General features: G+C 46.4%; 1 protein-coding gene across 1 annotated transcript in view; it reads right to left on the bottom strand.

Moving 5' to 3' along the window:
* Positions 1-3534: 3534 nt before the first annotated feature.
* APBB3 (amyloid beta precursor protein binding family B member 3) overlaps positions 3535-13642 on the bottom strand; it is a 28370-nt gene continuing 18262 nt past the window's right edge. Inside the window, exons 5-12 of the mRNA XM_056862633.1 lie at positions 12459-12605; positions 11946-12073; positions 11457-11571; positions 10448-10535; positions 9907-9990; positions 7802-7917; positions 5341-5529; positions 3535-3770 (exon numbers count right to left, since the gene is read on the bottom strand). Of these exons, the coding sequence (XP_056718611.1) occupies positions 3537-3770; positions 5341-5529; positions 7802-7917; positions 9907-9990; positions 10448-10535; positions 11457-11571; positions 11946-12073; positions 12459-12605 (1101 nt within the window). The 3' untranslated portion in view covers positions 3535-3536. The remainder of the gene's footprint in view (positions 3771-5340; positions 5530-7801; positions 7918-9906; positions 9991-10447; positions 10536-11456; positions 11572-11945; positions 12074-12458; positions 12606-13642) is intronic.

The raw sequence follows: 13642 nt of genomic DNA, 5'->3' as shown, positions 1-13642 counted from the left end.
AAAAAAAAGACCAAAACAACTGTGAATAATTTAGGGTTGGGTTTTGTGTTAGCATGAATGAGCAAGCATGGTAATTAAAATATAAACCCATGCAGGCTGAAAAATAAATATGGCTTCTAAGGTTATGAGGTGGCTCCTAAATCTGAAGAAAAACTGTCAGTGCCTGCTCTTCTGTGTTTGTGCTGTCAGATTCCCTCTTGTGAGGATTTTCTCCCGACCCTAAACAGTGACATCCTTCTAAGTCTATGGCCTTCGAAGGGTGTAACATCTTGCACTGCAAGCATGATGGAACGGTGATCCTAACAAAACAAAGCTTGTATGCACAGCTGTGTTGGAGCAGTGCATGCTGCATGTATGCTTTAGCCAGTGTGCAGTTCCACATTCTCCATTTTAAAAATCCTGGCACTTACTCCTAAATAAGCCTGGCAGGCTTTGCCTCCACTTGAAGGACTGCTCAAATGGAGTCTTGTACAGGAGCATATTTATTTAAGGTGGCATACATCACCTGCACCTTTTATCCTTATGACAACTCTGGGAAATAGTTAAAACTAATAGCCCCAATCCCTTTCACGGGTAAGGCCACTGATGCATGGGAGGTTTTGCTTTGGATTTGCCGCTCTCTAGATACACATTTTCCCCATCCTAATTCTCAGAACTCTGCATGGGGGGTTATTGTTGAGTTTTGAAAATTTGGATGGGAAAATGTGCATCTAGAGAACAGCAAAACCTCCCATGCATAAATGACGTAAGACTCACATCTCCCCAATCCAGGTGCAGCAGAGTGTACCACCTCATTTTGGTTACTGGAACTTACTTTCTAGTAAATCTGCCTTAAGATTCTGCTGCAATCCTTAGCTGATCACAAAATGGCTGCCTTTGGGCATTTCAGTTCCATTGCCCTTATTTAAGTCTTTTGGGTTTGTCTTTTGATGGCATTGTACATACGTGAAGGTGCCTTATACTGAATCACGCTATTGGCCTGTCAAGGTCAGTATTGTCTATTTGGACTGGCAGCGCTCTCCAGAGTCTCAGGTAGATGTCTTAGAAGATAGAAACACAGAGCTGGAAGGGGTCTCAAGGGTCATCTAGTCGAACCTCTGCACAACCCAGGAAATTCACAAATACTCCCCCCCCCCAACTCCCCCAGTGACTCCTGCTCTATGCCCAGAGGAAGGCAAAACTCCAGGATCCCTAGCCATCTGGCCTGGAGGAAAATTCCTTCCTGACTTCAAAGTGGCAATCCGCATTACCCTGGGTATGTAAGAAAGGGCTATGAGAACCAAACACTGACTCATCCCTTCCTGCCCTCCCTCTCATGATCTGCCTAAATTCACAAAATCAGCATTGCTGTCAGATGGCCATCCATCCAGCCTCTGCTTAAAAACCTCCAGAGAAGGAGAGCTCACCACCTCTCGAGGAAGCCTGTTCCGTTGAGGAACTGCTCTGTCAGGTTCTTCCTAATGATTAGATGAAAACCCTATTGATTTAATTTCAATGTGTTGGTTCTGGTCCAACTTTCTGGGGCAACAGAAAACACATCAGTTTCACATCACTTGCTACCCAGTCCCGTTCATTGGAGATGCCAGGGATAGAACCTGGGTCCTTCTGCATGCAAAGCAGAGTCTCTTACTGAGCCACAGGCCCTCCCCAACTGTACACTGAGGACAAATTAATCCATGCACTTTCTTCTTCACTAACTCAGCCCAACACCAGTAAAAATATCTGGAAACTGAGACTAAACAATAAAACAAGGCCACCTTCTTCCACGGTAGTAGTTTATTTGGACAAATGATCAAATATAAAGTATCACTGAGGTAGACTTGAGTCTATTGTAACCAGGGATTACATTATAAACCAAAGGAGATGAGTAACATCCAGGCCCAGAATGGAAAAGAAGGAAACATGTTTGGAAACATACACCCTCCTTCCACCAGCCTTAGCCACCAGCTTTTAGACACTGATAAAATGGTGCCAAGGAGTAGCGTTTCTCAGAAATTGGTAAAACAGGCTCTCAGTATTTGTACGTGTTTTAATAAATATCTGTTGGAAGCTCTGCATTTTCCCTGTTCACTACGCTGAAGTATATGCCACTCTTGTTAGTTGGAGTTGCTCACTGGCAATCGGGCCGTACAGTAGTGACCCAACTGAATGGTTTGTTCCCCATCCAAGCACCAGGCTAGCGTGCTGGTGTTATAAGGACAGTCATGAGTGCTTGCATTGCACTCATACACTGGCTCCTTACTGATGTTTTGCTAGTAAGCTTTTACCACTGTCTGAGTGCACCATTTGGTAACTCTAGGCCAGGGGCTGGCAACCTTTTCAGTCTGAGCACCAAAAAAATGCACTTGTCTATCTGTGAAGAGGTTGATGTGCCATCAAGCAAAGGGAAGGCCGGAAGGGTTAAAAGCTGTACTTAGCCAGGCATGCTAGAAAGAAGCTGAGCTCCAGTAGCGCTGGCAGCAGCTCGGGCTCTCCTCTGACCTGGATGGCAGCTGCATGGGCCATGCCCATAAAGCCATGTCCATAAGCCATGCCCATCGCCTTCTCCCACACCGCCAGCCCCAGCAACACTCTCAGCACCTCAGGGGCTTGCCTCGGTTGTTTGGGCAGAGAACCAGCCCTGCGTGCACAGCAAATTGGTCCGAATAGGCCATAGCCTGCCTTGTTCTAGGCTCTGTCATGGCTACTCTGTCTTGGTAGGAGGGAGGTGGGCAGCACTGTTTGTTAATGACCCATATTCTGGAGCAAAATGATTGACAAGGGTTTTTTTTTTTGCCAGAGAAGCATGATTGCAGGCCTGTACCATTCTCAGCTATGCTGTGAGGGACCAGTGATGTGAAATGCATGGGGCAGTGTCTGACTCAGTGCATGGATTAACAGACAGTAAATTGTCATTTGTCAGAGGAAACGCTGCCCAGCCTTTATGTCTGACAAATCCAGAGGCCTACAAACATATATTTGCTGCCTCAAACTCCCTTCGATGTCTGCTCCACAAACTGCTTGGAGTTACAAAAGCTGCTTCCTTCTACTGGGGGCTGCATTCATGTTTCATATACCAAGCATTCATGCTACAACTGGGGAGGGAGGGAGGGGAGAGGCCCACAGCTCTTACTGCATAAAATCAAGAAGCTGCCGTGCCTGCCGTGTCCTCCCCCGCAGAACCCCTTGGGCAGCAGAAGCAAGTTATAAAGCCTGTGTGATGCACTGGATACTGTCTACTCCATTGGCCAAGAAGGAACATTCTCACACCTTCACATGCTGCATTGTTACTACTCCCCCAAAGCAACCTTGCCACCTCCTGACAGCCTCTACATAGCAAAGGACTATAAAACTAGGCATCGCAAGTCCTGAATTAACCAGGACCCTTTCTCAGCGGGGATAGCCTTGCTGCTTGTATCAGCGGGGTCTTTTAGCTTCAGTGAAAGAACCAATAGACAGAATTATGCTATTTACATTTGGAGCCTGGGCGTCAGCAAGGAGGCTACTGCTATTTGCCATCTGGGGCCTGCTGTCTCCTCCACACCGCATCTTTCTTCTTAAGGGGTGTGCAGCATGAAATGCTTCTGGCGGAATGCTTCAAAGAAAGAGAAGACCCCTCTCTTGCGAGTAGCGGCTGTATTGCTGTTTTTCTGCAGGGAGTGCCCCAGGGCAGGAAACGGACACCCTGGCGAGTCCACTGACACTGTCCTTTTCATCTTCAGGATGGAGCGGGAACCACTTTTTGGTCTCATCCGCGACGTGGAGGCTACTAAGCATTTCTGATACTGGACCTTCCAAAGACACAAATCAGTTGTTCATGGTGAATTTGCAATAGAACTGTACATTTGGACATTTAAAAAACCTGAACATGCTCCATTCTTTAAGATTGTTAATATCACTATCACAGAAATGTATTAATGTTCAGTATCCTGGTACCTGACTATTTGACCCGGGGGGAGAAAGAGAGTGAGTCAGCAGATTATATAATCAGTACAGGCCTCGTCTAACCAGCAGAGGTATAATGATTGCACAACGGAAAAGAACTATGCTCAGAGGTTTTAGTGCCCAGCATTTCTGCCAGTGACTGCACTGTCTCAGTGACCTGCATTGGGCCGTTTGGATTCTATTGCATGAGAGGCAGCAGCACTACCATTTTCCTTTTCCTGTGTAAGTACTTGTTCTGCCTGCTTTGTAAGGTTGCCTGCTTCTTGGGCTGTGTAACGCTGCCTGCTTTTCCAAGTTACCAAATGCAAGTCTGTGTATCCGTTCTGCTGTGCTTCTTTCACCTTCTGATTCCAAATGGCTGCTCTCCCTTTCTGCCTATCAAGGAAGGGATGTCGCTTTTCAGTAGTAAGACTATCTGATTTGCATGCAGCATTCAATCCTTGCCATCTTCGATTAAAATGATCAGGTAGCAGGCAATGTGCAAGACTTCGACCTGAGATCCTGCCGGGCAGAGTAGACAACAGTGATCTTGACAGCCCCACAGTGCCATTCTAAGGAGAGTTACACCCTTCTAAGTAAGGGTGTAACTCTCCTTAGAAAGGCACTGTTAAGTTCTGACTCAGGATATAAGGCAGTTTCCGTGGTTGCAAGTGAGAATTTTAATTGCAAAAAATGCTTTTCCTATCTGCTGAAATTTGGCAGGGAGGATTTGAGTGAGGGGCAAAACGTCAGAGAATTTCATATCAGTTGATGTGTATGGGGGTAGAGCTGGAAATATGTTCTACTTTTAAATTGCCTGTGAGAGGGGAATCCTTTATCCTATCTTTCTGAAATGTGGTAGGTAGGATCCCATGAGAGGGATATAATCCCGGAAAATTACAACCAGAAAATGTGTTTCTATTTAAAGCAACAGAAATAAACAATGAACAGAGTAACAAACACTTATAAAGAAAATGATTTTTTAAAATTAACCAACAATTAGAGTGAATAAATACAACATTTGTGCACACTCCTAATATACGGAGCATGACGCTAGCCGGAGCATGAAAATGCCTAACGTTTTTATCTTGCTATTTCTTTGCTGTCGTAAACCTGCCTTTTTGTCTGTGAGGTAAGCTTGTCAAGGTTGAGGCAGGCTATTCTGCCAAATGTGGGGAAAGAGGCACCATCAGTGCTTACAACAGACTAGTGAGAATCTTTGCTGATCCAAGGTACCAGCTTTCAAGCCCTTGGAAACTGTGGAGGGATTTGAGCTGTAATCTATGGGTCCTGGTCCTGATCCAGCATCACAGCTTCAAGATCGGACTCCAAGACCTCCCAAGAGAACATCTATGTCAGACAACCTGGAGGTGTAGGATATGAAGCCTTTCGTGAAATCCTGTTCAGAATCGACTTGGTGATGTTTGTGGCATTTACCATGCATGCAGCCTGAACTGCTTCCGAGATCATTCCTGCATCTGGCTCGCACCAAAAGGCCGTGCACTGGAAACGCTGACGTCCCATGTCAGTGATGAGTGCAAACGTGTGGGCGTCTTTCCCAATCCCAATAAAAGTCACAAAGCGAACCTGGCATTCCCAAAGGCAGGCATCATCTTCATCCTCAGCCTCAAAGAACACACACAAAAAATCAGTCAAAAAAGATGAAGGCACCCAGAGCATCTTGTCACAGTTCCCTTCAGCTCTCTTTTTAAGTAAACAGTCTTGGTAACATAAAATCTCAAACTGAATTTCAGTATCATGTGGAAACCTTAACCATTCCGATATCCCTTGACCAGTCTGACTTGAGACCAAATCTTACACTGTCAAAATTAAACAGTCAAGGTGATACAAGATATATGAACTGACACAAACCAAAACTTAAATGTGGAGATACCAAAACCAGCAAAGGAGGATTTACTTCTCCTCAGAAGCTTTAGGCTTATCACTGATCACAATGGAAGTTATACAAATATGATAGACCAAAAGCTGAAAAAGAATGAAAAGGGTTGAAATGCCTTTTATTAGATTGTGGCCATAGTGTTTCTCAATACTTGAATAAGAATTATTATGGGTAGACCTCTCATTATACTCCTGAAGGTATTTTGAATTCTGTAGCCTAAAGTTTTATGGTGGAAGGGTATCAAAAGTCGCTTGGAAGCAGAAAATGTTTCCTTTTTAGTGAAACAATGAAGGAGAAAAGTGAAAACAATGAAGGAGCTGCTAGGAAACAATTTCTTCAATGATGCGGCCCACCCAACATGTTTCAGGTTAAAATCCCTTCATTAGGGATTCCCTAAGGGATCCCTTCCTACATTTATTAATTCTGTTACCAAATAATGTTATGTTTTGTTGTTTCATAGGGCGAAAACGCATGGTCGCTTTATCCTCCATTAATCCCTGTTTTAGCCTGGATCAAATGCACATTAGGCGAAACGCATGTGTTCAATCCTGGCTGAAACAGGGATTAAAGGAGGATAAAGCGACCATGCGTTTTCGCCCATAGACTGATTCAGTACCCCTAAGAAAGGGGTTTAATCCAAGAATGGATTATTCTGGCTCTTCTTGAAATCCTCTCCTATTTTACTTCCTTTAGTAATAGGTGCTTTCCTTCATTCCCCCCCCCTCCCAGGTTACATTACTGAGCAGTTGCCTGATCTCTTTTCTATCCAACTATGTAAATAAAAGGGCTAGAAATGTTTTTAAATGGAAGCTGAAAATTCAAGGCAAGGCCTGGAATAACTTTGACCAAGATTCCCTCTTCACCTTTTGCTTTCTGGGTAGGCAGATGGGTATTATTTATTTTTAAAACTATGTCCCACTTTTCCATTTTAAAATATGTAGTGATGTGCAAAGCTCACCTAGAGAATGCAGTAAACTAGGGAAATCTCCAGTCGGTGCAATCATAATTTCCAAATGGAGACAAAACAGATCTCCCTTCCCCCAGTTCAGCCACCCTTGCGACTGCTAAAATTAATAACTGGCAACATAACTATTGTATAAATTGCGTGTCTTGCTTCAAAGTAGTTACTTTCGAGATTAGGTAATGTTGACACCTTGCATCATTTTTATGAATGATTCATACTGCGAGAGCTTTATCCTTCTCGACTTAATTTATCTGCATTTTCTGTGACTGGAGAATTATGTGCTAAATAAAATTTCATTCAGTTCCATTTCAAAAGCATTTGTTGTGTCTGCCACCCCAATCTGAAAATTGTATTCATTGAGTAGCTAAGAAGAGGCTTGAACAGCCATTAGTGTTGGTGAGATGGCTTGTTTCCAAATCTGAATTTAAGAAATTAAGTACCGGTGGACATGACCCAGCCAAAGTGAAGCAGTTTTACTTAGTGATGCAAGTGATTAACTTTCCCACTGAAATAAATTGGGCTCAGAAGTGCTACCCAATGGTGTGCAATCCAGCCAAAACTCTGCATGTGCTTCACACTTTCCCACTGATATCAAGACTTAAAAGTGCTTTACTTTGCATGTATCCTACCAGAATCATCTACCTCTCCTGTTCATGCTCCATTTACAACATGACTATCTGTCATTTACCACGTTAAAAGGAAGCGACCCTAATCCTCATGTGTCACGGCAGCATGTTTAGATCCAATATTTGCAGAGCATGACAAAGGGGGTGTGGTCAAATTCAATAGCCTTTAGTGCCTGACAAATTGAACAGCCATATCTGACTTTTGAGCATACGCAGAGTTCAGAAATGAGTTACAGCAAGGGTAACTGGCTAAAGTCATTGGTTTACTGCCCACCTTTAGATCTAAAATGAAGGTCAGGCAGAATAGCTAAGACATGGCATGTACAGTATGCTGGACCAGACAGATGTACTCCATCATTTGGGCCGAGGGGGAATGGCTGGCATGACCATCATTACAAGGAACCTTACCTCAGTCTGTTCTGCTTGCATTACTGAATCTGAAACACTGACAACAGACGGAATCCACTGCTCACAGCTACGGCTGGCCATCAAGTCTTCAATGGCATTATTTAGCACATCCATCCCTGAGGAGAGGATTTTTTTAAAAAAAATTGTGTGAGCCACAACTCTTCAGCCAGAGATTTTCACCAGGGCCCAAGATCTGGATTCCAGAAGAGGATCCAACTACAGGGACTGTCGGCTTTCATTTATTCCTGTTGGAATTAATTATCACTCCCAGATGCTGAAGAGCCAGCACAGAGATCCTGTTGACTCTGAATCCGTTTTTATAAGGACATGACAGCACTGAAGATCTTCAGGGCACTAGTCCTCATGTCTTATTGTGCTGCCTCAGCAGTATCCTGACCATTGAGGTGGGGGAAGAGGAAGAGTCCTTCCTCACTCACATGAAAAATGATTACCAGCATTGTTGTGTAGCTGCTGAGCACTGTGGATAGTCCCCAAAGCACAGTTTGATGCTGATGGTGCTGTCAGCAAAACATAGAAATATAGAGCAGGAAGGGACCTCAAGGATCATCTTGTCCAATCACCTGCACAATGCAGAAAATTCACAACTACCTCCACACACACACACTCCCCCAGTGACCCTTGCTCTATGCCCAGAGGAAGGCAAAAAAACCTCCAGGATCCATGCCCAATCTGTCCTGGAGGAAAATTCCTTCCTGACCCCAAAGTGGCAATTGGCATTACCCTGGTCAGGGTCCAACAGACACAGCAGAACTTCCAGTGTAAAGTGACTGTCTAGAACAGGGTTGGGGAACCTCAGGCCCGGGGGCCGTATGCGGCCCCTGAGGACATTTTTTGTGGCCCTCGGGAACTCCGGGGCCCTGCTGCAGAGGCCCTCCCAGAGGGTGTTCCTGGCTTACAGCGGCGCTGTGGTGCCCTTTGGACCTCCTCTCACCGACTGCCGGCTGTTGAGCAGCGAGAGGGAGGGGGAAAGAGGCTGGCGGCTCCCGGCGGCAGAGCATGCATGCAGGAGCCGATCGGGCTTCAGGGGGGCCCTTTTGTGGGCATGGAGACTGGGGCCTGGTCGCGCGGGGTTCTGTGCACCACCGTGTGTGTGTGTGTGTGTGTGGGCAGGGGAGGCTGGGGCCCGGTCGCATGGGGCCAGCGGGGGTGTGTGGGGGGAAGGCTTTTCTCTCTTTTCTTCCTCTTTTTCTGTCACTCTTTCTCCTTTCTCTCCCTCTCTCCCTCTTTTTCTCCCTCCGTCCTTTTCTTTGTCTCCCTCCGTCCTTTTGTCTCCCTTCGTCCTTTTCTTTCTTTCTCCCTCTCTCTCCATTTCTTTCTCCCTTTCTCCCTCCCTCCCTTTTCCTCTTTCTCTGTTTTCCTTCCTCCCTTGCCGATCGACTGTGGGCTGCACCCCCCTGGCACCTGGTTTGCTCGGGCCCACTGCTGGCTGCCCTTCCGCCTGGGAGGGGGGAGTGGGGGCACCCTGCAGGCCTTCTCTGTGTGGCCTCCCCTGGGGTTGCCAACCTCCAGGTGGTGGCTGGAGACATGGCAACCCTAGCCTCTTCCCCACCACCACCGGGAGATCTATACCTGGTATGGCCCCTGAATGATGTCATAAATGTGCAAATGGCCCTTGGCAGGAAAAAGGTTCCCCACCCCTGGTCTAGAATGTAAAGGCAGGCATCCTTATGGTCCACTATAAGATGGTTCTCGTACAGTTGGATAGGACATGATACAGAAAACCTTGCTAAATCTAAGTAAGATCTTGTTAGTACGTGGATGGGAGGACCCCCTTCCTTAGTGGAAGCAAAGGTCAGAAAAAATATGGGGGGATTAGGTTTCCTAATAGCTTTTTCTATCTCCCACATGGCTCTAGCTCAAAAGAGCAGGTTGAGCACAGTCCCCAGGAAGGCTGAGTGAGGCACTGAGAAGAAAGGAACCATGCAGGAGTCCCACAGTGGACACCTTCAGAAACTCTCCTTTCTATGCCTGCTGAGCACCAACCCCTCTCAATACTGAAATGAGCCACACTCTTAAGCAACCTCGTTTGTGGGAGCACGGAGTAACCGATCACACATGAACAAGATTCAGTGAGAATTACCTACCCATAGCTCTGGACACTGATAAGCTGCCGATATACAGAGCTTTGTATTTCTGGACAGACTCTCTCACGGCATCCAGGATGTCAACTGCCAGGATCAAGAGAAAGTACTTCACATTTAACAACGTTTCCAAGGCAAAATGTTAATAAATGCAGTGTTAGGCTATCTGATTTTTCACATTATACAGTTTCTTTCAGGTTAGGACAAGCAGTGCAGTTCTTTGGACTATGGCCCAAGAATAATCCCCCCAATTCTGCTGTAGTGGGGGAAATGGAGAGGGATTTATGAAATTTAAGAATCTGGTACCTTGCAGACTAAATTGAGGATATCGTATTTTGGTCACATTATGAGAAGACAAGAGTCACTGGAAAAGACAATTATGCTAAGAAAAGTTGAAGGCAGCAGGAAAAGAGGAAGACCCAACAAGAGATGGATTGGCTCTATAAAGGAAGCCACAACCCTCAGTCTGCAAGACCTGAGCAAGGACATTTTGGAAGGCATTAATTAATAGGGTCGCCATAAATCAGAGGCACTTAACACACACCTTGCAGAGGTAAGTCATCTGGTGTCACAGGTTCTAGGGTGACAGATCGAGTGAGGCTGTTACTTGATACTGCCCGCTCAGCCATAATCTACAACACAAAGAAAAGCCATTACAGATTGGAATCTCCTGCTGGGGACTGCCATCTAAACTTGGGTTGACGGGACAAACCCAGAAAGAAAACTCTTCCTGAACCAGCAGAGGGTTGTGTTCATGGGAGAGAATTCGATGTTCCAAGAATATGGTCAGAAACTAGACCGCCACCAGGAAGCCCCCTTACTTTAATAGGTGTGCTTGATGAAGCAGTGTGCTGCCTCAACATTGTTACTCAGAAGAGTCCTACATAGTTCAATGGGACCTACTCCCAAGGAAGTTTGCATAAAAGTGCATTAAATAGCTTGATTATAACAGCACTACTTTTCGTGTTTGTTCATCTCAGTTTTTCGGAATAACACCACCACGCCGTTTGCCCGCTTATACTTATTATTTGACAACTCCTCGTCTTTCTAGAGCCTTCTGTTTAGCTAGACTGAATGCTAACCCCTCTATAGTTACGCAGGGCAGAATTTTGAATATACCATACCCAGACAGGACCTGTCCTTGCTCTTCTGGCTCTATTGATTCATTAGCTCATGCCCTTTTGGAATGCTGCTTTTATGAGGAACTTCGATCACGTTATATCGCTCCCCTTTTAACATATAAATCTAATGCTTCTGTGTCTAACATAATGCCTTTTTTATTAAGTGTCAGGGATCCCAAGGCTACATTGTCAGCGGCAAGATTTATTTCGGTCCTTATATCCCTCAAACATTAGATTTACGCTGCTAAAGATCAATGGATCAAGGAGCTTCTAAGGGATAAAGGAAAGGAAGCGTGCATAAGACTGCAGCCTTCTTTGCAACTTTGCTCCATCAAAAAAAAAAAAGGCTAGCAGTCCACCTTATTCAGAGTTGTGAGGATGACTCAGTCTTCCCTCACACGTGTGTGTACTCAAACAAATCATTAGGGATACCTTAGAGCACATTTCATGCAGGGCCTTAGCAATAGCCTTGGCAGGCACGTTGCAGTGGAAGACGTGGCACTTCAGCATACATGTATCCTTGTCGCTGGCCACGAAAGCAAAATCCCTGCAAGGAGAAAACCCATTGAGCAAGTGCAAGGCTCCACACACTGGTCATTTCTGTCAGAGGAAGAGAGGGTCTCACCTGTCCCTTAGTCAAGCGTAGCATGTGAGGAAAGAGAGAAGACTGGTTAATGTAGAGCCACAGAAGGGACAGCTGTGTTGTGGGCCAGGGACTCTCACCCAGCGGCATCTGAGAGGATGAGCAACAGCCATTTTGTCATGAGCAAAGCCACATGGAGAGAGATGGGCAGCAGGACGGATACTGCCCCCCCCCCACGGCATCTCACAGGGCCTATAGCTCAACACTCCGCTTGAGCCGCCCTTGGCATTACGCTCAGGCAGCACGGCCCCTGCCCCAAGGGAAAAGCCACAACTCACCTGCCATTGTTGCAGCCGACCCCCCAGACGCGGATGTTGATGATGGGCTGGCTGTGGAGGAGGCTGTGGTCCAGAGGGTCTACCAAGCTCATTGTGTCCTTCTTCAGGATCATCACCATGTTTTGGCCCTGAAAGGGGAGACTAGAGGACTGTGAAGGAGACTAGAGGAACATCCTTAGGGATGGCTCCCTCTGCACGCTTCTCCCTTTCACAGGAAAAGCCCAGGATGGGTATTTTAGCACAGGCCATTCACAACTGTTTAACGGCATCTGCCGGTGATGCAGTGGAAGGAAGGGAGTCTCCAAAAAGCACCTTATCTGTGAGTATGCTGGAAGGGCAGGAATGGGGGCACCCGACAGGATATGCCTATCTCTACCCTGGGAGAATGGCAAGGCAACCAGAGAGCCTGCAGGTCCAGGAGAGGAATGGCTCCAGTTAGCAACATGGCCACAGCTCAGGAATCAGACTGGCCTCAGGTCATGGCCCCTGGAGTCTTATGCCTTTGGCACTCACCTCACCCCATCTGTCTGCAGGGTTCCAGCTCTCACACTTGCTCTGAGAGAGTTGCTGGATGCAATTATTCACCGCAATGCTGCTTTTGCCAGGAGCCAGGTCCTCCTCTGGGATTTCCACCCAGCCCAAGGAGCGCACAATGAAGCACTAGCAGGAGAGAGACACCACCATCACTGTAGTGCATGTCCCACTGGGTGTGAGCGCACACACACACCCTTAGCTCTTCATCAGCCATTCTCCCCCATTCTTTTTTTTACATTTAGTAGGAGTTTGGACTGGTGTGGAGAACAAGCACATGTAGAGAGCCAGCATGGTGTAGTGGTTAAGAGCAGTGGTTTGGAGCAGTGGACTCTAATCTGGAGAACTGAGTTTGATTCCCCACTCTGTTAGAGCTCTCTCAGCCCCACCTACCTCACAGGGTGTCTGTTGTGGGGAGGGGAAGGGAAAGTGATTGTAAGCTGGTTTGAGTCTCCCTTAAGTAGTAGAGAAAGTCGGCATATAAAAACTCTTCTTCTTCTTCATTATTCATTTGTATTCTTAACCTTTCAGTGGTTAAAACTTATTACATGCTTTTGAGAAGGCACCATAAATTTGTGGAGTTGGGTTTTAAGCAACTAAAGCAACTGTCGGAGCAGAACAAGAGGGGTGACACAAGCTCTCTAAAAAAAAGAGAACATACGCATCAGAGTGGTTGCCCTTCCAGGCTTCGGGGGGTGGGGGGGTTCCACAGAACATCCTACTGGACATTCAGCATACCAACTACATCAAGGATCTCCAACATGTTGTCCTTGAGCACCCTGGAGCCCACCAATACCTTTTCTGGGATGCACCAAGTGTTTTTAGAAAGTAGGCAGAGCCAGATGGGGCTTTTGCCCAGCAAGGTTTCTGATTGGCCACTGGAGATTTGACTGGCTGTGTGGATTTTTTAAAAAGTGTTGCTTTGGCAGCAGCTGCTACCACAGCACACAGATCTTCACTGTGTGACAGAGGGTAAGCTGTGGCAGCGGTTTTGTGGCTGGCTCCGCCTCCTATGCAGCCTTTTTGTGGCTCCACCCACCAGAGTGTGTCAGAATTCCAAAGGTACCTACAGTTTCCAAAATATTGGGGACCCCTACTCTATTTCTTCCCCCAAGGAAAGGCCTTACCAACGCTGTCCTCATCCCCTTGTGCCACAGAAAGGAGCT

This window comes from Euleptes europaea, chromosome 17 (genome assembly GCF_029931775.1).
Source record: "Euleptes europaea isolate rEulEur1 chromosome 17, rEulEur1.hap1, whole genome shotgun sequence".
NCBI lineage: Eukaryota > Metazoa > Chordata > Lepidosauria > Squamata > Sphaerodactylidae > Euleptes > Euleptes europaea.
This window is presented reverse-complemented; position numbering and strand designations above follow the sequence as displayed.